The following is a 27,074-nucleotide window of genomic DNA, read 5'->3' on the forward strand; positions in this document are numbered from 1 at the left end:
ATTTTTTTTTTTTTTTCATATTTATATGCAGTAAATTTGCTATGTTTGCTAATTTTGAGTACTAAAAAAAAGCAAGAGATGAATTTTGATTCTACGTACCTTGTAAACTTTACCAAATCCACCTTCACCAATCTTGTTGTCATCTGAGAATTTATTTGTTGCAACTTCAATTGTCGCAAAATCAAATTGCAAGGATTCTACAGTTGTTATTTCACTTGCAGCTAAAGATCCAAAAATAAATAAACGTAAGAGATTACACTACAAAGAGCATTGTTTACAGACATGATAGAGGTGAGTGTTTATACATATTCAATATAATCTTTATACAAGAAAAATAATTTTTTTAATGGGTATTCTTAGAATATTTGTTAATAGATCATTTTTAAAAAGTTTTAGTATCATTTTTATAAAAAATATAAAAGCTCTGTAATATTTTTTTTTCCTATTTCCATAATTTAAAAAAAAAAAAATAGTTCATTAGCCAATTTTCTTAAGATATTTGTTAACTTTTCACATTCTAATTTATAAAGCTTTTAACACTCCCTCACGTGCGGCTTGAAATACATCGTCAATGAAAGGATTCCACTTGCATACCATGATAATTGAGGAGGCCGTCAGATTTTTGGGTATTCTCTTCTTCTATATCATTGGACTTCATTCTTGCTCTCCTCCTTCGGAAACAGTAAAGCAGAATGACTAGCACCACAGAGGCAGCAATTGTAACAGCAATTACGATAGCTATTACCTTTGAGCTTTTGCCTTTCCCTGCAAAAACAATATCATGTTTTATTGAGAATAGTCAATAGTCAGGTACAAGAAGTGCTTAAAGCACTATTATACCATGGGGCCATATTGGCTTCGCTAGTATATATACTTGAGTTTTTGGAGAATTCTCGTCTAGCTGGTCAAACTAGCTTACTAGGAATATGATTAAACACCCGCAAAAACTGTTGGGTGCCAATACCCACAAGTCCAGCCCACACTCTTTGTCAAACTCCTTAGATGGGCTTGTGAGAGAAATTTGTCAAGAAGTAAATGAAGTCAGCTTTTATGTGCAAAAGTCAAGCCATATTTCTGAAGGATGTAACTGTCGTCTTGTGTGTGCCGTACAAGCTAGAGAAGAAAAAAAGAGAGCTGAAGAATAAATAAATGACGCCATCGAGAAGTCCCAGAGTTAGGAATGGCCATATAAATCTGTAGTCGCACAATTACCCGCCTCACTTGCCCTTAATGGAAGGGTTTTACCCACCCCGCATAACAAATAGGGCGAGGATAGGTATTAACATTTTCTCCCGCACCTGCCTTATTTATATTTAAATAATTAAAAAAATATTTTTACAAGTTTTTTATAAGACAATAAATAAATGTTTTTAGCCTTCTAACTACAAATTTATTATATTTTTTTTATCATATTATTGAATTTATACTTTTATGTTTTAATATTTATGTTGTATATATTTTTTAATTATTGTATTGCTATGTTTGAATTGTTTTTGTCCTTCTTATAACTTGAATTGTTGTATTGTTATGCTTTGAATAAAGGTTTTGTATATTAGAATTTGTTTTTTTTTTTTTTTTTTTTTAATGTTTTATGAAATTTAATTTAATGCATCCAAATAAATTTTAATTAATTTTTATGAGTTTTAAATTTTATTGAGTGTTGTATTTGATGTAAATTTTGAAAAATTCATTGTTGAATTACATTTTATTATAATATCCTCTATGTTTGAGAAATTTTTAAGTGATCGGAGACTAATAACGATCCCATCTATAAAATATTTGAAATTAATGTTTTTGTATTTTAAAATTATACATAAAAGATTAGTTTATATATTGAATAGTAAATTTTCAAAATATAAAATTAATAAAAATTTTAGAGGATATAACAATAAATGTTTCATTAATAAATACCTTTAAGACATTAATAGGTTTATATTGTGTAAATCTTACATTATACACTAAATAAAAGTATACCCTTGCAAAAAGCGTAATGGACACTACATATTGTACACTGTATATTGGGCACTTGTTTAGTCTATAATTGTAAGATCTATATTTTTAATACAATAAAAATTAAGAATTTGCCTTATGAACTAAAAAAAAAAAAATTTAACAAAAAAAAATCCTTTCAAATAAACGTCATCTTGATAGAATATGTTACCTTGTGGTCCAGGTCCTGGTGCGGCGGCAGCTTGTACATGGTAAAACGCGAAAACTTCATACCTAACGTTACAACTAGGATTCAGAACTCGACCCCCTCTCTTTCCACCAAAAGATTTGGACAAGTTTGTTATGGCTTCCCGAAGACACCTATTGCAATCAAAGCTGGATAGGTCAGGGAGGCACTGTACAAGGTTGTATAGCGTTTGCGAGTCAGTAAATTTGGTTTCTTTGGTACCGAATCTTTTAGCACCGGACGAAGCATTTGCTGCCGCCCCCGGCACCAAGTCACTCAATGATTTTTCCGCTAGCTGAATGAATCGATCAGGCTCTGTTATATCCAACAAGTTCCACAGAATCTTACTCGGCTCGTTTTCCATGACGGAGAAGAATGATCGATTTGAGTAGCGTAACATGCATTCATCATACCATACCACGGCCACTTTTTCTTCTGGGCAGTACTGCTGAACAATCTCTTTGGCTGCTGTTGACACGCAGTCTTGGCACTCATTGGTGGCGAGGTCACCGCGGCAGAGGAAGAGGCCATAAACTGTGTTCTCTGGGGTTTGAGTTTGACCCACGGTGGTGTTGTAGAAACCGGTTTCACGCGTGGAATTTATGTTAAGGAAAGAGAGGAGGTTGTTGAGGTTAGTCTGGTAGGTGCTATTGGGGGAGAAAGTGGTTTGATTTGAACAGAAATGGTAGCGGTATTCAGCTGCTTCACCCCTGATGCTTAGGGAGATGAGTATGGAAAGGAGCACTAGGTGCATGGAGACACTGAAAGAAGGGATGCCCATATTTATATGATCAGTCTTGTGCTCAGCCTGCTCAGACATGGAAAAGGTTTTTGTTGTGGATTTGGCTTGTATTTGGATTGCCAAAGTCGGTTTGGCTTCATCCTAGTGGCAGTAGTCTACTTGGTTTTGCTTTCATGCATAGTAATATAGGAATGCGAGTCCTAGTTGGTTTAAGACTCGTAGCGGGCCTATCGTATGAGTTGTGTGAAATGAAACGATGATAAGAACTAGAAATTGAGCTGAAGTGACAAGTGAATAATGCCAAGCCACTCTCACACTTGCACAATTTTCAAAATGATACGGTACGGAAAAGTTTTAGAATAAAAACAAAAATTAATTTTCTATTTATTTTATTTTTAATATTATTTATATGTTTTATTGTACTTTTTAATACTATTAAGGAATTCTATTGTACTATTTTAATTAACTTTTACTTTTATTTATAATACTTTCGGCAATAATTTTTCAATTTTAGTAAAATAAGCGATATTTAAATACACTCAAAGACTTCTTTTCATAATTAGTATTCATGAATTATAAATTTACATGTTTATTATTATCTTTTTTTAATACTAAACATGTGGCATTATGCTATAAAAGTAAAATATTTGGCATCATATTTAGCCCCTATTTAAATAATCCAATAACTAAACATACAAACATAACAAGAAAATTTATCCCCCTCAAAAAAAAAAAAAAAACAAGAAAATTTATTCATCAATGGATAATCAATTGACTTTATGAAAAATGAAAATAACGAGGCACAAGATTTTTTTTTTTTTTTTTGGATAAGGAAACTTAGACTTTCAATAAAAAAAATTCAACTACGATCATCTAACAAAACATTATTGAGGGTTGGAGGAATATCCTCTATCTACACTAATAAATTGCTAATATGTCTTGGATGTCTAGTAAGATTTTGAGCTACAAAATTCCTTTATCTACATATATGAGAAAAACTAAAACTTTGAAAGAACTTTGCATAAAATTTGACCTCTGAAATAAGATATCTAAACAATGCAAAGGACTGATCTTCACACTTTAGAGTTGTAATGAACTTAAATAAATAAATAGAAATTGAACTGAAATTCAGCCACAAGATAAATAAATAGAAATTGAACTGAAATATAAATGAAAAAGAGAAGAAAAATTTTGTACCTCTCAAATTTTAAAGCCATTTTCCCTTAACTTCAAGTAAGAAAGGTCTTTAATCACGGAGAAAAAAAGAATAAGAATGCGACTATGAGACCACTAAATGGATGGAAAGTCAATCAACAATGCGTCTGTGAGAGAAACTGCACCAAGGAATCATTTAGAATTGAAGAAGTGTTGATTGGGCATTGGCTATTGCCTAACGTGTTTGGGAAAAGAATTTGAGGCTTAAAAGGGATACGGACAGGTGGGGCACCCCGTCGGGAGACCAATTAATTTCCTTGTTGGGGGGGGGACTCAAATTTTAAAGCCATTTTCCCTTAACTTCAAGTAAGAAAGGTCTTTAATCACGGAGAAAAAAAGAATAAGAATGCGACTATGAGACCACTAAATGGATGGAAAGTCAATTAACAATGCGTCTGTGAGAGAAACTGCACCAAGGAATCATTTAGAATTGAAGAAGTGTTGAATGGGCATTGGCTATTGCCTAACTTGTTTGGGAAAAGAATTTGAGGCTTAAAAGGGATATGGACAGGTGGGGCATCCCGTGGGGAGACCAATAAATTTCCTTGTGGGGGGGTTCTGTTCATACAAGAAAAAAGGCATCGTTTCACATTTCTACCTAATTTTTAACTACAATAAAATGTTTTGTAAGATTTTCATGGGGGCATGACACCCATTTGTTATACACATAGTTCTGCCCCTGCGTGTTCGACAATCACTTGAAACTTAGACTTATAAATTATAATACTAGTATGTAACTCGTGAAGGTATATGAAACTATATATTTTATTATTACACATTAATTATGATTGTGTTTATATATAGAATTATATATTCTAACATTTATAGAAATCAAGATTTTAATGGAGAGTTTAAATATAAAATAGAATTTAAGTTTAATTAAAAATATATATTAAAATAATGAAGTGCACAATTTTGAGACCTCAAAATTTTTTATAAAGCACAATATTTATTTTGTTAACCAAAAGTCAAATGCTTTCGGTATGTATTATTTCGGTATGTATTATGTGGCACATGTATAGAGGAATTCCTACCATTGAAAAAGAGTTAGAAAAATTGCACACCTATTAAGATGGAGATTTTCATGCATTGGCTAAATTTTGGGCCTAAATTAATACTCTAGAAGATAATTAATAGTCCAAAATTTTCTTTTATTTTATTTTTTTAGAAAAATAAATAGGATTTCTTTTTGAGAGAATGTACCAACTAATATTTTGGATTTTATCATTATTTAAAAAAAATTTATTGGCCTAAACTTAGAGCTTTCTTCCACTTTGAGAGCCTTACCTAAGTTGGCAAAGTTCTTAATACTTAATACCATTTTGGACTCTGTTTTGGTTTGTTCATTGGAACAAGATATTCGCCGGTGTATTTCAACATTTCGTTTCATGTTACCGCAGAGTAAACATTTATGGCATTTTGTAAATTAAACCAACATGTTCAGTAATTGTAAACTAGGAAATCTTCACTTTTCCCCTTTTCAACCCTATTGACTTTCTTTCTCACCTACTAAATTTATTTCCTTTTGTAGTCTCACACACTTCTCACCTAATTAAACAGTCGAACCTTCGTTATTTTTCCTCACAACTTAGAGTATTCACATCAGTCCATCTAAAATAGCGTAAGACCTACCATTTGCCAAACTAACCTCAAAAAACAACTACATCAACTCATGCAAAAAATTTTGAAATAGAATTCTAGATATAGCAACCATGCAAATATACATAGTTATTGTTCAAATACAATTTTTTTTAATATTTTATTTACTAAGAGGGAGAGCGATTATTTGGGAGAATACAAAAAATGATAAAGAAATAATATTTCAATGAAATATACTGTAAAATAAATAATTTGATGTAAGTGTTTTTGGAAAATAATTGTATTAAATAGAAAAAGTATGTTATTATGATCAAGTAGATAAAACATTTTGTGTGAGCTAGTGAGAATGGTCTTAATGTGTCTACTCTTTTCTCATCTTGTTCTTCATTTATTTTCTTTCTTCTCTCACGAAACTTTAGTTTAATTTTTTTTTTCATCTTGTGTTTAGCTTAGAAGGTGTTAAGATCTAGTTTTTTTTCTTCTATGTTTTAAACAAAGATGAAGGCAGCTATATATACATATATACACACACACACACATATAATATATATACACACACACAAAAAGAAAGTGGTTCAAATTAAGAAGGGAAAAAGCTCAAAATGCATATTGGTAGAATCTTTAATTTTGGCTTGTATTTTTTTTTTTTTTTTTTTTAGAGAGAGAGTTTCAACTTATGGCGTTCGCTTTTAATGATAGCTCCTTATCATTTATCATCAGACAAAGAGACCAATCAGTTTTTTGCGTAGGCGGGGATTGAACCCTAGATATTTTATACAACCATCTAAAACTTTATCAGTTAAGCTAACTGAAACCTACAATTTAGGCTTGTATTGGCTGAAGCTAATTGAAATGTCCGAAATAGACCCAAATAATACCAGAGGTAGAATAGAAGGCCAGGGAGTCATTGTTCCGCTTTGCATATTGGTATGAGATTTTTCTTTTGTACCAATCATACTGGAACAGTATTCAAAACCATGCTGGCTTAGTCGTTCGACCGACTTTGATTTTGAGTTACCTTGGTAATGGGAATGTATGGAAGGACTAATATCAAAATGCTATATGATGTCAAGGTCCAAAATCTGAAATTTTAAATTTTAAGTAACAAAATCAAAATAACAAAAACTTAGAGAATGCAATTTACAATGTAGTTTTTAAAAAATAAAAAATAATTTTTGCTCAATATATTTCAAATTAATTATCTATCAAAGATTCAAAATAGAATTAGACATATATTAATTTCAAAAATCATTTATGACTGATTATGTTCAAAATTTTGCAATAATTTCTCTTTCAACGTAAAAAAATCTAAAAGTTCTTATAAACCACTTGGAAAAATACAGGAAAAAAATAATTATAAATAAAACATATATTTACTTTGGATCTGCTTTCACCCATCAAATTTTTGAGGGGGGAAAAAATACACCGATAAAAGAAGGAAGCACACGCATGCATATAAAAGAGTAAGGATCTAACATAGAATAAAAAAGAGAAATATTTTTTAAAGGTTCTTAACCTCTTATTTCTCAATTTGTCCTTAATTTTTTTAATTATTAGGAAATTTATATTTTTTTCAAAATCTACTTTTGGTAGAAAAAACACACCAAAAAGGTCGACGTTTTTCTTTTCAATTTAATGAAAGGCCATACGTCATGGGCCAACTGACCATTTAGGGTCCGTTTCTTTTGATTGCAAACCAATTTCGGAAATGTTTTTCCATAAAATGATGTGTTTGGTTCTTACGGAAAATTGGGTCAAACTAAAAATATTTTCAGTGTTGACCGTAAAATAAGGGACAGAAGGCGTAAATCATTTTCAGTTTTCATTTTCACTTCAAACCATTTCAGTCCTCACATTACTCTCTCTGAGCTTCTCTCACACACACTCCTCACAGCAACAAGTACTCTCCAAGCTCACTCACACCGAGCTCCACCCTCTCCCTCACGCCAAACACAGCCATCCTCTCCCTCACGCAGCCGATCCTCTGCACCCACGGTGAGTTTCCCTTTTCCATTTCTCAGTTTGATCCACGGTGAGTTTTCCTTTTCCATTTCTCAATCCGATCCACGGTGAGAATTTCTCAGTCCGATCCACGATGAGCATTTCTCAGTCCGAATCACCCTCTCAGTTCATTTCTTAGTCCGATCCACACACCTCTGACCCACCCTCTACAAAAGCCGATCCACATTCCCTCAAACCCATAAACAACCGAACCTTCGACCCACCCTTTCGGATCCGATCTATATATAAATATATATATATATATATATTTGTTTGTTTGTTTGTTTATTTATTTATTTATATAATTATTTACTTCATATAATTAATTAATTATTTATTTACTTTTTTGATTTATGTAATTTTAAACCATTATGTCTGTCCAAAATTAGGATTGGTGTTGGAGCAATAGATGGTATACATTTTCGTGCATCTGTGCCACCTGAAATACAAGGAAGGTTTCGTGGTCGCAAAGATAAACCACGCAAAATGTGTTAGCTGCTGTTAGTTTTGACTTAAAGTTCACTTATGTATTGGCTGCATGGGGAAGGTAGTGCACAGATTCACGTGTGTTAAATGATTGCATTTGCTAGCCAGAGGGATTTTCAATTCCCGAAGGTATTATAGGATTACTTCACCTTTTTGGTTTATTAGTTTAATAAATATTGTGCGTTTTCTTAAGTATGGTAGTGATTTGGTTTTATTTTGAATATATGTAGGTAAATATTATCTTGGTGATGCTGGTATGGTAATAAAATGGAATTTTGTCACCTTATCGGAGTGTGCGATATTACTTGAAAGAGTTTAGTGATCGCCCTCCTGAGAATGAGCAAGAACTGTTCAACCTCCAACATTCTTCATTGAGAACTACCATTGAGCAAGGGTTTGGAGTGTTGAAGAAATGTTTTCGAGTGTTGAATGCAGAACTATTTTGGTCTCTTTGAAACCCAAGTGAAGTAGTGTTAGCATGTTGTGTGATTCATAATCACATTATGGGGGTTGAACAAATGACCATATTATGGAAGATGCAATGAACCAAGTAGAGTTCTAGTGGCCCCCAACAAGAAACACAGTCATGTCGAGACTCCATTGTAGACAGTAGAGTGTGGAATGCTAAGAGAGATTAGATATGCCAAGCTATGTAGTCTGATTATACTAGGAGTGGAGAGTAGTACTTTATTTAGATTTCTATGATTGTAATATGTGCTGTAATTTTTTTTTTCTGTAAGGACAATGTATTTACTATAGACTTCTGGTGGTGAAAGGAAAAAGTATTGCAGTATAAAAAAGTATTTTCAGTATTACATTTGTTATTCTAGTGTTAGCATGTTTCATTCTGTTGTGCACATCTATAAGCGTGGTTGTATGTGTGTTTGATTTGTTGTTCATATTCCAAGAGTAATTACTAAATGCTACTCTCATTTTTAAATGCTACTCTCACTACACATTTTTCATATGTAGTAATGTCAAAGGGAAAAGAGAAGGTAGGTGGCAGTAAACAGTTCAAGTGGCTGCTCCCACGCATACGACTCTACTTAAGCTACTTGCCGAGGAGGCTACCAAGGGCAATAAGCCTTCTAATACCTTCAGGGCCGGCTCCTTTGCTTTGTAGCGAAGGAGATATCAAACCAATTTGGGGTCGAGTGCCACCCCTCTTATATAGAGAATCAGATGAGGACTTTGAGGACTATGTGGACCACCATCCTAACTATTAGGAAGAAGATCGGTTTTGGCAGGGACGATAATTTAAAGATGATAACATGCGATGAAAAAACATATCAAGAAGAAGTGATGTTATGACTTCCAACTATATTTTCTTAATATAAATGATAATATATGTTTTTGGCTTTTATAATCTAGGAATGAGAACAAGACAAGGTTGCTCAAGTACCCTCTTTATATGAAATTTATAGTGTCATTCTTTTTAGGATTCCATTGCTTTTACAAATTTTCAAATATAACTGTCATGTGCGGATCTATTGACAAATATGGTCTTAGTATTTGTACATTGTATTTTCTGTTGTACTTATCTTCGAAATCATGGGTTATGTCTCCTGTTCCCTAACAGAGTTTTTTTGTTTATCATTGACCTAAATCATCTAATGGCATCAGTGTTTGAATTGAATATTGAATTTATGATTGAAGTGATTATTGCATTGTTAGTAAATGTTCCTTTCTCCCTTATACGCTCATCGGAAGCATGCAGAGTATCTAAACAAAAAGATTGAGATGTATGATGAATTAGCTATTGTAGTGGGGAAGGATATAGCCATAAGTAGCTTTTCTAAGTCATATGTGGATGTTGAGAATGAGCCAGACAATGGGGACAGTACTGAGTTTGTGGCAGACAATGCGAGGAAGGTGTGGTGGACAAAGGGAAGAATGCAGTAGAGTCATCCACCACTGGGTCGGGAATTTCCAAGTCCCGCAAAAGAGGGCGTGCACCTCCCTCTGAGGATAGTGTGCTGACTAATCTGTCTAATCAACTGAAAGAAATTGCTGTGGCTTTGAAAGAAGTCAACCGGGGGCTTGTTGATTACACAACTCTTTACTCTAAGGTCATGGCTATGATGGTGGATGGGTATAGCAAAGACATGCTCGCAACTGCCTTTGACCATCTATGTTGAAAATAAGAAGGCAGTATGGGAATTTCTAGCCAAGAATGCTAAGCTAAGAAAGCTGTGGTTGGATAATTTTTTGTGCACACACCTCTGACTTGTCTGTTTCATGTTGACTATGACAGTAGCTTTAGGATTAACTTTTGTTGTAGTTCCAACAATTAGCTTTAGAGATTAACTATGTATTATATATGTAAGTCTTTTGTATTATTGGGATGATACATTTGCCCAAATTATGTATTTGTACACCATGGAGGTGTAATGCCAATGGTGTGAGACTAATGTGGCTGTTTTGACATAAATACTATAGGTATATTCGGATGATTAATTTTATAGTTGTGGTGGATCAAACATTTTGTGTTGTTACAGGTTTGTAATGTAAGAATTTGTGTGAGTTAAATTTAATATTTCTATAAAAATGATCCACAAACCAAACAAGGGAATTGATTTTCCGTAAAATGATCACCGTTTTCCGTAAAACGTTTGAACGAACCAAACACCGAAATTGATTTTCCGTAAAACTGGCAGCATTTTCGTAAAATGTTTGAACGAACCAAATACCGGAATTGATTTTCCGTAAAACGAATTCTAAGAGAGTCAAACAGCCTAAATACATTTTCCTTTATGGGAAAACAATTTCTCCTGAAATGATTTTACGCTCGGAAAAGCATTTCCGTTGAACCAAACACAGCCTTAGTAATTATTTTGGCATACTCTCTCTTTGGCCCGATTGAATTTCAGGGTGGGGTAGGGTGAAATCATGGCAATGATTTTTATTTTTTTTATGGTACTTATATATTTGTGTTGTGGCAATGATTTGTTAACTCAACATTCTATAGAAATAGAATTGAAAGCCTTGTATGCAAAGTCAGAATATGCTAGCCACCTGGCCAAGAGCATTATAGCTCAATAGTCACTTTCATGAGTTTAAATTCTCCAACTCTAACTAACGATTTATCCAAAAATAAATAATAAATTGCCAACAACATCTTGCTGCACAAACTCTTGCACATTCCCCATTTTTTTGAGTGAGTCTCGTGCATATTCCTTGCCTTCATATAATAAATGTGTGTCTAATCTAAGTAAGATGTCCCCTCCCTATCTTACAGAAATTTTTGTACATTTTTTTCTCCAGCATTAGAACAAAGCTACATTGGCAAGCAGAATGGCATCCAATTCCCATCTTTGTCAATCTCCACCGTGGTGAAATAATAGAAACAGTTAGTTCATTAATTTGCAGAAGGAGCTGTTGAAGACTGACCACTTGGAACCACTTTACAAACAGAAAGCGCAGGCTGTCTTGGTGGTGGAAGTTCCATTGATTCGCTTCATAGAAGAGCAAGGGCGGAGCTACGTTGATCATTTTTTTTTTCTCCTACAACTATACTAGTAATAGGATATAGGCCTCCCAAAAAATTAGAACCGGCCGCACCAATTATTTCTAACATTTCTAGTTAGTCCAATGGATTTTTAGTTGGTCTCCTCAATTGTTCAAAACTTTATTACATGTCCACCTCAATTATTCCTAAGATTTATAGTTAGTCCAAAGATAATGACTTATAGTTTTTTTTTTTTTTTTGAGAAACAAACACACACACAGTTGATCTTCTCCATTGTCCAAAAAATTTATAATTAATCCAGTGGATAATAACTCGCACTCTAGCATCATTGACAACCCATTTCCTAACATAATTTCAAATTTTTTTCATTTTAGATACCTACGGAGCTTTGTTGTAGTTGCCAGTGCTAGCCCGTTGCCCCATTTTCTTTCTTCTCAACAAAAAACTCTTTTCCCAGCCAAAATTATTAATCCATTTTTTTCCTGGTGCAACATCATCTTCTTGACTCTTTAAAGAAGTAAATATGCAAGTGCATTTTCTTTTCTCTCTCTTTTATCAATCATCATTGTTTTTTACCATTAGTATTATTTTTGTTTCTTTCTTCTGCACTATGTGTGTTGATATGCATAAGGGTATTTAAGATTTTTTGTTCAGATTTTTGTATTGCTATCTTATTCCATTAAAGATTGTTGGGCATAATTTTGATGTGAACAGTTCTTTTATTGGATTTTTTATTTTATTTATTTTATTTTNTAATTATTTTTTTATTTAATTATTGATTTAAGAATTTAACTTTTGTTGGTGTTACAATTATACAGAAATAGAATGCAATGTGATTTGTTGGTGTAAATATCGATTGTGATGGTATTATATTGTGTACGTTGTTGATGTTACAATTATACAGAAATAGAATGCAATGTGATTTGTTGGTGTAAATATTGATTGTGATGGTATTATGTTATGTACGTTGTTGATGTTACAATTATACAAAAATATATGTGCATAAAAATTTTGGTACTTGTTATCAATGTGGTTTGGATGTTTTCTGTTTGTGGCTGTTTCAATATATTATGTAATCAATAGCATGCTTGTTTACATACCTCTTAGACCCATTGTTTGTGATTTTTTAGATGAAGAAAAAAAACCAAAGCCACAATTCTTGTCTCAGTTGCATTTGTCCTCCTTGTTAGGGTTGCATTGTTAAGGAAATTGCGGCATAGACTGCCTAGGGCGCCTTATATTAATCATGCAACCGAGAGAGAGGAATACATAAATAGTATTCTGCATAGAAGTAGAGGAATTGTGTGAGTCAAATTAGGATGAAGCCTATCCTTTCCACCACTTATGTCACTTTTTTTTTTTTTTTTTTTTTTTTGTATTTGTATTTGTATTTGTCTATAATAAACGATATAATTTTTGTATGTTCATTAATATTTAAGAATATAACAATATATCAAAGTTAATAATTTTGTATTCATGAATATGAACTATGGTTAATATATCAATACTACTATTCGGCCCCCCAAGTAAAATTTTTTGGCTACACCCCTGTAGAAGAGCCACCACAGTGGACATGGTAGCCCTGTCTGCAGGATCTTCTTGCACGCACAAAAGTCCGATTTGATTGCCTCTTTGGACTTCGGATGTCTGGCATGGTTCCATCAATAGAGGGTCCCCGATTTCCAAAATTTTTCCTTCATTCCATAATTGCCATGCATGCCTGTTAATTGCTTAAACAGTAATGTTTTATAGAAATGATTGTTTCTTCTTTGGAATTATATGAAGGAGAATTGTCAATCCAAGTGGATAAAGATATTTACATATGCATGGAGTGCTCCTACAACTCTTCTTGTGTTAGCTGCATTCTGCTTTTCACAAAAGATCCTTGTCATGCTCAAATCTAATATTTTGGCAACCATGCCATGGACCTACAAGACATTATTAGGCTTCCAGCCCTTTGAAAGATTTAAGCTAGGAGTCCTCAGAAATATATAGAAGTCCTTCGGTTAAAAAGTACAAACACTTTATTTGAGGTGTTGTACTTGTGTTAAACACTCACTTTGAGGACACTTTTGTACCTGTGTCCCAACCATTTTTTTTTTTTTTTGAAAAATTGCAAGACACGATCGTGACACTTATCTTCTATTTATTTTTTAGTTTAAATTTTGAATACTTACCTAGTTATCTTTTATTTACTTATTTGGATCTTATTTGTTGATTTGATTCTAATTTCTAAACATCATTTTATTCGTCATGAATTCATTTTATTATCTATTATTACCCTTAAATTGATATATGTTTAACATTATATGCAAGAATAAATGATTAAGAATATTTAAAAATATAAATAAAAATGTGATTAATAATTAATTAATTTGCATATTTATGCCATGTTGTGTTCTAATTTCTTAAAAATTGTTGCAAACTTCATTGTTTGTGTACATACTTCCTAATGCTTTGGAAACCGCACCAATAATGTCATAGCATGTCTTCCAATCAAGTTGCAAGCTTCTTTTTGAATGGAATGAAATGTCACAATAGCATCAACCATTAAGAGATACAGCACAGTACTAAATTTTCTAGCATTTATTTATTATTATTTTTTTTTAATACCATTTTTTCCCCCTTGGACTAGCTTTCAATCCAGGTTTACCCAGAGGTATAGCTATATGATTTTATTTTATGACACATTGATACATCAGTCTCTCAAGTCAGAAATCATGAAAAGGAGAACCATTTACTAGATTGTGTTATATTTTGATGAGCTTTTTCTTTTTCTTTTTTTTTGGATGAAATACTAGATTGTTATTTTCTTAGTAGCAGGGGGACTGTTTATAATCTAAGGATAACAGATTGTCAACATATTCCAATCATTGTCATTTAGTAGTTATATGTGTAATGTCAAATTTTTATTGCACAAAAGAATGGGCTTTTTCTCAAGCAACAATGCTAAGTACACAATGAATTTAATAACGTTTTTCACTGCTAGTTATGGTGGCAAATTGTGTTTAGGGCAATATCACCTTCATATGGGATCAACAGTGACATTCACAGCATGTCATCTTCACTTTAGCCCAAGCATGATATTTACTCATTGCTTGTTGTAAATCTCTTAGACAAGTAGCATATAATTTAAGAAGTGAGAATTTATTTCATTTAGCCTTTCACCTCATAAAAAAAAAATATTTATGTCAATGTTTTAATTAATTGGGTAAATGCATTGATTTTCATATATTAATCATCCACAGACGGTACACCAATTATTTATATGAAATGAATTTATATGTTTATTTTCATAAAATTTATATAAAAATAACAATTATTTTGAAATATGAAATTTCTTTCTCATGTTTAGTTGATTTGGTAATGATTGAAACAAAACCATCAAATGGTAAAAACAAATTCAGTAACACATGCAATAAAAAATATTAAGAATAATTGTAGGCTTAGTTGAAATAATCAAAAATTTTGAATTCATTAAAGTAACATATCCAACATATCCATTTTCTTATTATTTTAATCTTAAAAATTATTGTAGGCTTAGTTGAAATAATAAAAAAAATTTAAATTCATTAAAGTAAAATCCAACATATCCATTTTTTTTTTAATCCTAAAAATTAATATTTCTTAAATCCTTTTAGTGACATAGTGTGTATATTTGTTGAACCAATACTGTAGTAGTCTAAATTTGTGTTGTGTAACTAAACTGAGATTATTAGTGTAAATGGATTTATTTTCATGAACTAATTATTTTTAGGTGGTGCACTAATTATTTATGTAAATGAATTTTTATTGGATTTAAATAAGAAACAAAGTGAAGCAAAAGACAAGAAAATTTAGCCATACGCAATGAAAAATATAAAAGACAATTGTATGCTTAGAAATGTTATTCCCACATAGGATTTGACTGAAGAAAACAGCACTCATGATTTTTTTTTTCTTTTTTGGTTTAATTTGGTAAGGAGGCAACACAAAAATTGAACAGGATGATAGGTGTCAACTGGGCTAGAAGCAAGTTGGCTACCCATCATTGGAGGTTAGTTTGATAAGCTTAATCATTACAACAAGGCAAACATTATGAGGGACCTGACATGGGTCCGGTGCTCCGATGCACTAGACCCATTGTGATCATGACACGTGTTCATTTTTTTCACATATTATCATTGCAACATGACGGGAATGACAAATCCGTCTAACATGGACGACACTATAAAGACGGACGAGTATACCTTCAGGCCTGACGGAGTAATCATTCACACTAATGACGAAGACATCCAAGCCATTCAATGCAGTCAATCAAGCCTAGGACGGTTACAAGACCCATTCCGTGGACTGTTGGAGCGCATTGATGCCATATTAAAACAGCACCAAAACGTTTCGAAGAGGAACATTAAGACCTTCATAACTACTCCAACGGTCACAAGCCATGAAGGCATATATAAAGCTCCTACATCGCCAAGAATAAGGTAGAGACACATCGAAAGACTTATTTTTACTATATCAATTTATTCTGTTCATTATCATTTAGCACCATATATTAACTTTGGCATTGGAGCTGTTGTGGCAGGCACCACACCGGTGACCACTTGTCAAGGCCGAGGAATTCGTCCATCTGAGATTCTCAACTGACGAATTTATACTTCATCAGTTTGGCACCGTCTGTGGGGATGATGTTTCCGCGTTCCGACTCGAGAAAGTAGTTCCCAATCAACTATTATTTTCAGATGGAATCCAATCAAGATTCCACAGCCTTGGCCCAGCAGGTTCAAACTCTCACAACTGCCGTCGAAGAGCTCACCAAGCAAAATCAGGAAATGAAACTACAACTCCAACAGGAGGAGAACTGATCCAAAAACAACATGGAGGACGAGGGAAATAGCCACATGAGAAGTGGTCATCCAAGGACTACTACTCCAGTAGACCAGAATTCAGATCTTCTCCAGTAAATGAGGAAGAAGATGGACGAATTGAAAAATGCCATCAGGGAGAAGACAGACCAGAGCGTGGGCAGATTGGTAAGGGCAACAGACTCGCCTTTCACAGTCACGGTCTTGGGATGCCTAGTACCGTCGAAGTTCAGGCTACCACAACTGGAACCGTTTGACGGGCTCAAGGACCTACAAGATTACCTCAACACCTTCAGAACAACTCTAGGGCTCCAGTAGTCCCCCGATGAGATAATGTGCCATTCCTTTCCTTCTACCTTTAAAGGAGCTGCAAGGGAATGGTTCACCAACCTGCCGACGTCATCCATTGACAACTTTGACCAACTGAGTAGGGCCTTCTTACAGCACTTCATTGGGGGACAGTGTCCCAAGAGGCCAGCAAATTATTTGCTTACCATCAGGTAAGGAGAAAAAGAAACCCTACGGTCGTACGTTAAGCGCTTCACTAGGGAGACTCTAGAGGTGGACGAAGTAGACGACAAGGTGCAGCAGACGACTTTCAAAGCAGGTCTAAGGTCCAGGGATCTCGTGGCTTCACTCGCGAAAATCCTCCAAAGACGATGGCAAAAATGCTCATAAAAGCACAGAAGTACATAAATGCTGAAGACGCATTAGCAGCCATAAAGGATATAGAAAAGTCAGGAGACAGAGGAAGGAAGGAAGACGAACGTAGGGGACAGAAAAGGGAGCGCCCAGATCATCGAAATAATGACGGCATCAGAAGGAGAGATGATAAAAATCCAAGGACGGTAAAACTAACTCCTCTTGTTATGCCTGTTGACAAAATCTTAACGCATATTAAGGATGAACACTACCTTAAATGGCCACGACCATTGCATTCATCTCCTAACGTCCGCGATAAGAATAAGTACTGCCGATTTCACAAGGATCATGGCCACTACACAGAAGACTGTCGGGACTTAAAGGAACAGATAGAGGAGTTGATACGAAAGGGGAAATTGCAGAAGTTTGTAAAGAAGGGAGAGTACAATAAATTTCAAGACGAAAATAAGAACCAACAAGAGTCCTCGTCCAGGGGCGATACTCGTCAATTCCAACCTCCTCAGAACGTGATCGGGGAGATACAGACAATCACAGGGGGACCCACCACTGGGGGATCCTTCAAGTCCCTCAGGAAAGCCCATCAAAGGCAAGTGAACAGTATCTACATGATACCTCCGTCCAAGCAGCGACGGACAAATCAAGATATGTATTTCAATGAAGCAGATGCCAGAGGAGTGAAGCAGCCTCACAATGATCCGTTAGTCATAATGTTGACCATAGAAGGGTTCAACACCAAAAGGATCCTCGTAGACAACGGTAGCTCAGCAGATATCATCTACCTCCCAGCATTTCAGCAGCTCAAGTTAGATCCAAAGAAACTGTGTCCATTTGACACCCCTCTCGTCAGTTTCAGTGGAGACAGAGTATATCCCAAGGACATCGTAACATTGACAGTAACGGTGGGGGTCTACCCAAAGCAATTGACTCGCCAGATAGACTTCTTGGTGGTAGACTGCCCCTTGTCTTACAATGTGATTATTGGAAGATCCACGCTTAACAAATGGAAGGCAGCCACGTCCACCTATTACCTGAAGGTAAAGTTCCCAACGGACGATGGGGTTGGAGAAGTAAAAGGCAATCAGGTCTTAGCCAGAGAATGCTACAAGGCCATCTAGGCCGCAAAAGAAAACCACACTTGGACGATTGAAGAGAAAGAAGAAGACAAAATAGAAGCCTTGGAAACAGTGAAGCTGGACGAAGAAGAGGACACCAAAACGACGAGGATAGGGACGATGCTAAGCCCCGAGATGAAGTTGAGGCTAGTCCAATTCCTTAAAGAGAACCAAGATATTTTCGCATGGAAGAAATCCGTCAAGCAGAAGAGATGGGTATTTGCTTCAGAACAAGATCAGGCTGTCACAGACGAGGTAAATAAACTGCTGAAGGCAGGATTCATCCGGGAGGTCTACTATCCTGATTGGCTCGCAAACGTCGTCCTCGTTAAAAAAGCGAATGGGAAGTGGAGAATGTGTGTGGACTTCACAGACTTGAATAAAGCGTGCCCGAAGGATAGTTTCCCTCTACCGAGGATTAACCAGCTTGTGGACTCTACTACCGGGCATAAGTTGCTGACATTTATGGATGCCTTCTCAGGATACAACCAGATAAAAATGGCTAATGAAGATCGAGAGAAGATTGCTTTCATCACAGCCAGGGGCTGTATTGCTATAAGGTAATGCCCTTTGGGTTGAAAAATGCAGGTGCTACATATCAGAGATTGGTGAACAAAATGTTCAACAAGCAGATAGGCAGGAATATGGAAGTATACGTGGATGACATGCTCGTCAAAAGCAAAGAAGAACTTACCCATCTGGACGACCTCAAGGAGACATTTGCTACCCTCAAGCAATACCAAATGAAATTGAATCCTAGTAAGTGTGTTTTTGGTGTAGCTTCAGGAAAATTCTTGGGATTCATGGTGTCCCAGAGAGGAATAGAGGCAAACCCGGAGAAGGTGCAAGCCATAATCAATATGGAATCACCCAAGACCGTCAAGGAAGTCCAGAAGCTTACTGGAAGGATTGCAGCCCTTAATAGGTTCGTCTCTAGGGCTACGGACAAATGCCTGTCCTTCTTCAAAACCTTAAAACAAGCCTTTGCTTGGACAGACGAATGCGAAGTAGCCTTCTAGGAGCTTAAACGCTACTTGAGTAATCCACCCCTTCTAAGCCCGTCCAAAGAAGGTGAGAACTTATATCTGTATTTAGCGGTATCAGATACGGCCGTCAGTAGAGCCCTGATCCGAGAGGAAGGCAAGAAGCAGCTTTCGGTTTATTACGTCAGCCAAGCCTTCCAGGGGGCTGAGTTCAAGTATCCAAAGATTGAGAAGATTGCATTTGCGTTGATTGTGGCCTCCCGGAAACTAAGACAATATTTCCAAGCAAATCCCATCCTGGTGATGACGGACCAACCAATCAAAAAATCCATGAACAAGCCTGAAGCAGCAGGAAGAATGGTCCAATGGGCAATTGAACTCAGCCAATTTGACATCGAGTACCATCCCAGGACGGCCATTAAGGCACAAGCCTTGGTGGATTTTATCGCCGAGTTCACTTCCTCAAATGAGGATAAGCATGCCAACGAGGCTGAGAGATGGACGATACAGACTGACGGTTCGTCAGCTCGAAATCAGGGGGGAGTGGGGGTCGTCATAGTCACCCCAGAAGGAGAAATACTGAAGTACGGAGTTCAGCTAAAATTCCCGGCCACCAACAACGAGGTAGAATATAAAGGGATTCTGCCAGGATTGAGACTCGGAAAGGTGCTTGGGGCTAAGAACCTATTAGTCCAAAATGATTCAAAAATGGTAATTGGGTAGATCCAAGGAGAATATGAAGCAAAGGAAGAAAGAATGCAGAAATATCTCAAGCTGACGAAGAGTTTAACTCAGGAGTTCGATGGAGTGGAGTTTGTACAGATACCGAGGAGCCAAAACATGGAGGCAGACGAAGTCTCCAAGATAGCCTCGTCAGAAGATGGATCGACGAGCGTGGACCTAAGGATGGAAATCCAGAAGTACCCCAGCATTGAAGAAGTTCCAACGTTCTCAATCTAGAACACAGACAGCTGGATAACACCCATCATATCCTTTGTCCAGGACAGACATCTCCCTCCGAATACAGACGAGGCTAGAAAGATTAAAAAGAGGGCAGCCAGATTTACAATTCTCAACGACACCCTCTACAAGAGGGGCTTCTCCATGCCCTACTTGAAGTGTGTTAGTGAAGAAGAAGCTAAGTACATCCTGGAAGAGATACACGAAAGGATCTGTGGGGACCATGCTGGCCCTAGATCCTTGGTAAGCAAAGTTCTTCGAACAAGTTACTTCTGGCCTACTATGTAGGTGGACGCAACTCAGCTCGTCAAGCGATGTGACAAATGCCAACGGTTCGGGAATATCCAACGACTTCCAGCGGAAAGACTGACGACGATAACGTCCCCATGGCTATTTGCACAATGGGGAATCGACATCGTTGGCCCACTACCCCTAGGCAAAGGTCAGGTAAAATTCTTGCTAGTTGCTATTGATTATTTCACGAAATGGGTTGAAGCAGAGCCACTGGCAACCATCACCAAAGCGAAAATCCGAAGCTTCGTGTGGAAGAATATAGTTTGCAGGTTCAGGATTCCAATGACGATCATATCAGATAACGGACGACAATTCGACTGCCAAGGCTTCAAAGATTTCTGCTTAGGACTGGGAGTCAAGAACCAGTTCTCATCGCCAGGACATCCACAGGCAAACGGACAAACGGAGGTAACGAACCGTACGCTACTCAAGATCATAAAAACTAAGCTGGACAACACGAAGGGCGCCTGGCCAGAAGAATTGCCCAGTGTCTTGTGGGCCTACAGAACAACAGCAAGAACCCCGATGGGAGAAACCCCCTTCAGGCTTACCTACGGGATTGAAGCAGTGATCCTGGTCGAAGTAGGAGTAACCAGTACCAGGCGAGAAATGTTCAACCAGGAAGCCAATAATGATCGGCTACAATTCAACCTGGACTGTCTAGATAAAGTAAGAGACAAAGCTTGTAGTAGAGTGACGGAATATCAAAAAAAGATGACGGACTATTGCAACAGAAGGGTGAAACACAGAAGACTCAACATTGGCGACCTCGTCCTACGAAAAGTAACCCTGGCGACCAAGGATCCTACTCAAGGGAAGCTCAGCCCCACATGGGAAGGACCTTACCGAGTCGTCCATTACTCCAGGCAAGGTAGCTACCACCTGAAAACCCTAGACGGACAAAGACTCCCGAGGCCATGGAACATTGAACACTTGAAAAAATACCAACAATAGAAGTAACGTTTGAATGTATTCATTATTGAAATCAATAAAGATGTTATCCAGCTAATGTTTCTCTATAAGCAGGTCTATTCAATCATAAGTCACAAGTAAAGCCAGAAATGACTAAGTAACAAGATTCCACCTTGACGGATATAAGTTACTGACGACTATAAAAAGGGTACAAGAAAAGCCAAAAATGGCTAAGTAACAAGATTCCGCCTCGACGGATGTAATTTACTGACGACTATAAAAAGGGTACAAGAAAAGCCAAAAATGGCTAAGTAACAAGATTCCGCCTCGACGGATGTAAGTTACCGACGACTATAAAATCCCCAAATAAGGATAAGTCACAAAAGCCAAAAATGGCTAAGTAACAAGATTCCGCCTTGACGGATGTAAGTTACTGACGACTAAAAAATTCCCAAAAAGGGATAAGTCACAAAAGCCAAAAATGGCTAAGTAACAAAATTCCGCCTTGACGGATGTCAATTATTGACGACTAAAAGATCCCCAAAATGGGTATAAGTCACAAAAAGCTAGAAAAGGCTAAGCACTGACGAATATAAAGTAACGCAGGGGTACCAGTGCGCAACATGGGCAACCACGTCCCCAACATATCTCAAACTAAAGAGTACACAATCACAAATGCAAGTAAGTGCGGGGAAGTAAATTCAATTAAATTAAAGCCTAATTGGTGATCCACTACTTGTCTTTTTACAACTAGAAGCCCATAAAAATTGGGCTAAAAATATTGTTTCCAGAATAGATAGAAAAATTGTACCAAAATTAGAATTACATAACTGCCCGAAACATAAAAGGGCATCCCAAAATGAAATTTTTTTTGGCTAAGTACCAAACTCAGGCAGCACCTTCGTCGGCAGCGGCGTCGTCAACATGTGTATGGTCAGCTGGAGCAACGTTAACAACAGCGTCAACAGGGGCTTCAGGCTCAGTAGCAGAAGATTGGGCAGCCTCGTCTGTAGCCATCTCTTGATCCATCTCCTCCAGGTCCAGCCTCTCCATGTGCACTCCAGAAGGGTGCTTCAATAGGTATCTCGTCAGGAGCTCGAAACCTTTGAAGTACCAACTAACGAGCACGGTGTTATACTCGTCGGTGGTCTGGAAGGCTTCAACAGACCTGGCGGCTATGGTCTTAAGGCTTTCTCAGGCTCCAATAAGCTGCTCGTCCTTCTCTGAGACCAATTGGCGTTCAACCCTGAGGTCGTCGTTCAGCTTCTTCGCCCGCTCCTTCAAGGCATTGGCCTTACCCATGGAGGCAATAAGATCCTTCTTCAGCGACGAGTTCTCCGCCTCCAAGACTTCCATCCTAGACGCCATGGAAGCCACCCTAGCCTCCTGAGTAAAATACTCAGAAGAAAGGTGCAAGCTCTCCCCTAGCATCTAAGAAGGAGATAAAAGATGTTAAAAAAAAAAAAAAAATTTCCAAGACAAAGTACCTGGACAAGCTTGTGAACGTGACGAGCTGCAATCTCGTTAAAAGGGACGCTAGATAAAGCCTTCAGGTCCGCAGTTGTCACTACCTCATGAGCCTTGTCTACAACCATCTTCTCGTCATTCCAAAGGGTAGACGAGCGAGAAACAAGTTTTTCCTTCTCCTTCTCAGATAACCACGGCCTTTTGGAAACAGGGGTACCTCCTATTTCCTCCACGAACGTAGTTGGAGAGGCTGTCCTCGTCGTCTCACCCACGAAGACAATGGGATGGACGGAGGGGGCCCTTCCCGGTGACGCGCACGGTCTTCTTTCCCAAGTTTGACAAGGGCTCATCTTTCTTTGATCTCATCTTCGCAAAAAGATCTTTGTTGAATTTGGTCGTCATTTTTGCCAGAAAGGAATACTTGTTTAAAAAAAAAAAAAATCTCTCCAGCAGGTTTATCACTTACTCTTTTTTCCTTCGATGTTGATGTTCCGCAAGACGAAAGAAGACGGTTCCGGGCCAAGGTTGTAGAAAGCAAGAGTTCGTGGATCTACCAAATCCTCCCAGCTCTCAATCGATTTGGCGTACTCAATTGCCTGCTCTACCCGAGCCCTGTACTTGCTCTTAAGTTTAGGTCGTCTCTTCACTGCAAAAATTGAAAGAATCAAGAGGTTAATGACGATAACAACAAGTGCAGCAGAGCTAAAAACAAAAAATATATATATATACTAACGCACCTAATGTCGGGGTTCCCCACCGACGAAGCAACCTTGGAATGTCACCCCAGTCCTGGCTGGAGGGGGTCTCAAAATCATCCCCGGACACGAAGAAAAATCTCAACTTCCAGTACTTGAAGGACGAAGGCAACCCTCTAACAATCCTAGTCCTCCTCTCCTAGGGTACCAACTCGTAGTATCCATATTCTTTGGATTCTTTCAGACGATATAGGTGGACGAGCTCACCTACTTTGATCATATCCCCGTTAGCAGCCAACCATATTTCCATACAGCTGACCACTATCCTCCATGAATTGGGCATCAGTTGCCCCGAAGCAATCCCAAAACGATCTAGAAGCTCCATCAGGAGAGGGTGGACGGGGAACCTAAGGCCACAAGTAAAGGCGGCCTCATAGAAGCACACCTCATCCGGAAAAAAGTGACAAGCCCTATCTTCGTCCCTGGGCCGACGGACACGAACCCTATCTGGAAATTGAAATCTATCCCTGAATCTATTCACCGTCTCAGCATCTAACCCACAGACCTTCTCAAGGGCATGAAAAGCCCTAACCACCCGGGGACTAGAGACGACAGCATCCCTCTCCATGAGGTCACCATTAGAGGATAACCCCGTCTCGAGATCGCTAGATCTAACTTCGGACATCGTCCTTTTCTGACCTTCGAACCAATCAATTGATTGCCGTATCAAAGGCAACAATTCTGCCAACACTGGTCCTAAACCACTACCCTCGGAAACAAAATTTTCAAAACCAGAAAAATCACCTAAGGAGCCCCTTAAGCGTGCGAAGAGAAAAGAAACCGAGGGGCAAGCAGCTCTAACCTCGGAGTTACTAACCATGAAAAACCCAGAAGAAAAAAAGCGCAGAAAAGAATGGTACAACTAAAAATGAAACGCTGAAAACAAATAGAAGAAGAAAAGGAAGGAAAGGAAGAAAATCAGAAACATCACCACAGCAAAACAACAAAGAAAAAGAAGAAAAACGCAAGAAAAGAAGAATGACATACCTTGAGCAACGGCGGACCAAGCACTGCCAAACAGCACAGCAATTTGGAGAAAAATAGCGGAGGAAGGCCAACAGAGGGGAGATAATGATTGGAAAGTTTCGAAAAATGAAAAGAAAAAAGTAAGAAGAGAAGGAGTTTAAAAACAGCGGCTCGAAAAACGGAAAGACCGGCGAGAAACCCAATAGTCCCACTACTTGGAGCATTAACTCCACCAGTCAACGCGTGCCACGTATACCATGACCTATGGAGCGCCGCCACTTCACACTTAATACGGAACAAAATCCCAGAAGTCATTTACAACCTGTAAACCCTTCATATTCTATGATCGTCATGACATGACGACCAAAGAATCGGGGGGCATCTGACGGGAATGACAAATCCGTCTAACATGGACGATACTATAAAGACGGACGAGTATACCTTCAGGCCTGACGGAGTAATCGTTCACACTAATGACGAAGAGATCCAAGCCATTCAATGCAGTCAATCAAGCCTAGGACGGTTACAAGACCCATTCCGTGGACCGTTGGAGCGCATTGATGCCATATTAAAACAGCGCCAAAACGTTTCGAAGAGGAACATTAAGACCTCCATAACTACTCCAACGGTCACAAGCCATGAAGGCATATATAAAGCTCCTACATCGCCAAGAATGAGGTAGAGACACATCGAAAGACTTATTTTTGCTATATCAATTTATTCTGTTCATTATCGTTTAGCACCATATATTAACTTTGGCATCGGAGCTGTTGTGGCAGGCACCACACCGGTGACCACTTGTCAAGGCCGAGGAATTCGTCCATCTGAGATTCTTGACTGACGAATTTATACTTCATCACAACACATTTACTACCCCTTCCCTCCCCACCCCACCCCCTCTAAAAAAAAAAAAACTAATGATTGAATCCAATTATGGACTGTCCAAGTCATCCTGTAGGCCCACCCATGGGATATGACTGAAAGATATACTAGGCCTAAATGTCCAGCTCTCTTGTTTATTTTGTCCCAAGGACCTTTTTTTCATCAATGCCCTACATATCAAACTTGCTATGAGAAGCCGAGCCCACAAAGAGACGCACATGTACATTAATAAATTGAAGTATAGAACGTCTTAAGATTGTTCTTATTGTCGGGATGGGATTAGGATTACAAGGTTTGAGGGGAAAAAACAAAATGTTTTTTTCTATTTAGGTTGTGTTTGGCAATATGTAAAATGTTTTCTAAGTGTAAAATATTTTCAGTTAAAATATTTTATGAAAAGGAAAATACTTTCAATTGTTTGTTTGTGTTTTAGAAAATTTGCCAGAAAAGTATTTTCAGTATTTGGTATTGCATGTAAAAACCTATTTTCAAAAAACCTAACCACCATAGTCACTACCATAAACCCAACCATCACTAGCCATTACAAACCCAGCCACCATCAACCACCACCTAATCAATTAACCTAAAATATCATAATCCAAATCAAAACCCATTAATCTCAAAATCAATATTAAAACCCATCTACCAAAACCCATAACCCACCACTATTGAAACCATAAACCACCCAAGCCACCGATCCACCACCCCCAATTGGCCACCATTAATTCTTAAACTCACCCCCAACCCCACTACCATTAAAAGTCACGAATCACTCCAACCACTGATACTCTAAAACCCAAGAAAAATTTATTTTACAATATAAAAAATAAAAAAAAAAAAAAAAAAAATTTAGGGTAGTGACAGCATGGGTGGGGGATGGGTTGAGGTGGCGCAATCTAGGTAGTGTGATTATGCTCACCCTTATCTTCATGATTGTCAATTGAGCGTGAGACTAAGAGTGAGTGGATGAGCTCAGATTGGAGCTAAACAAAATCGGGGGAGGAAGAGGGATGGGTCGAGTAAGTGAAAGAGAGAGGACAAAAGTGGAGTAGATGAGAAACTACCTTCACCAACAAAGGGGCTTGCAGGCACAACAGCAAGGCCTTGGGTCGGGGATTGGATCTAAGCTTCACCAGTGGTAGCTCTCTGTGTCCTTCAGCTTGGGCTTGGCGTGAGTGATGAGATGAATTTTTGGAGGAGCGGAAATGGCTTGAAGGTAATATTATCATGTGAAATATTTTACAGGTGTGGGTGGGGTATTTTATGGTCAAATTAATGTAATTTCAATTTGACTTTAATTTCTTAAGCTGTCAAACACCATAATGGTGTAAAACATTTTCCAAATTATAATTACACCTAAAACAAACACAGCTTAACTACAAAAGAAAATTCCCCCCCCCCCTCCAAAAAAAATCTTCTTCTTTTTTTCAATTAAATTTTCATTTGTGCTAATTAAAACCCAGAAGTGAAATTCATTTTTTCACAACACGGTCTTATCTAAAAATTTGGCAAAGCCAATCATTTTCTCAGTTGAATGGACCTTCC

The 27,074-nt window shown here is 37.3% G+C and overlaps 2 protein-coding genes across 2 annotated transcripts; one reads left to right on the top strand and one right to left on the bottom strand.

The window, feature by feature from the left end:
- Nucleotides 1-9: 9 nt before the first annotated feature.
- LOC136061061 (antimicrobial ginkbilobin-2-like protein) lies at nucleotides 10-3,104 on the bottom strand. Its single transcript, XM_065780217.1, has 3 exons — nucleotides 2,162-3,104; nucleotides 595-765; nucleotides 10-221 (listed from the first exon to the last, which is right to left on the bottom strand). The coding sequence occupies exons 1-3, from the start codon at nucleotides 2,994-2,996 to the stop codon at nucleotides 49-51; spliced, it is 1,179 nt and encodes a 392-aa protein (XP_065636289.1). The 5' UTR covers nucleotides 2,997-3,104; the 3' UTR covers nucleotides 10-48.
- A 14,090-nt stretch (nucleotides 3,105-17,194) lies between these two features.
- Nucleotides 17,195-18,313, top strand: LOC111987777 (uncharacterized). The gene has a single exon (XM_024019518.1). It carries the CDS (start codon nucleotides 17,195-17,197, stop codon nucleotides 18,311-18,313), a length of 1,119 nt encoding a protein of 372 aa, XP_023875286.1.
- Nucleotides 18,314-27,074: the final 8,761 nt, after the last annotated feature.

The sequence above is a fragment of the Quercus suber genome, unplaced genomic scaffold, assembly GCF_002906115.3.
Source record: "Quercus suber isolate HL8 unplaced genomic scaffold, Cork oak 2.0 scaffold_228, whole genome shotgun sequence".
NCBI lineage: Eukaryota > Viridiplantae > Streptophyta > Magnoliopsida > Fagales > Fagaceae > Quercus > Quercus suber.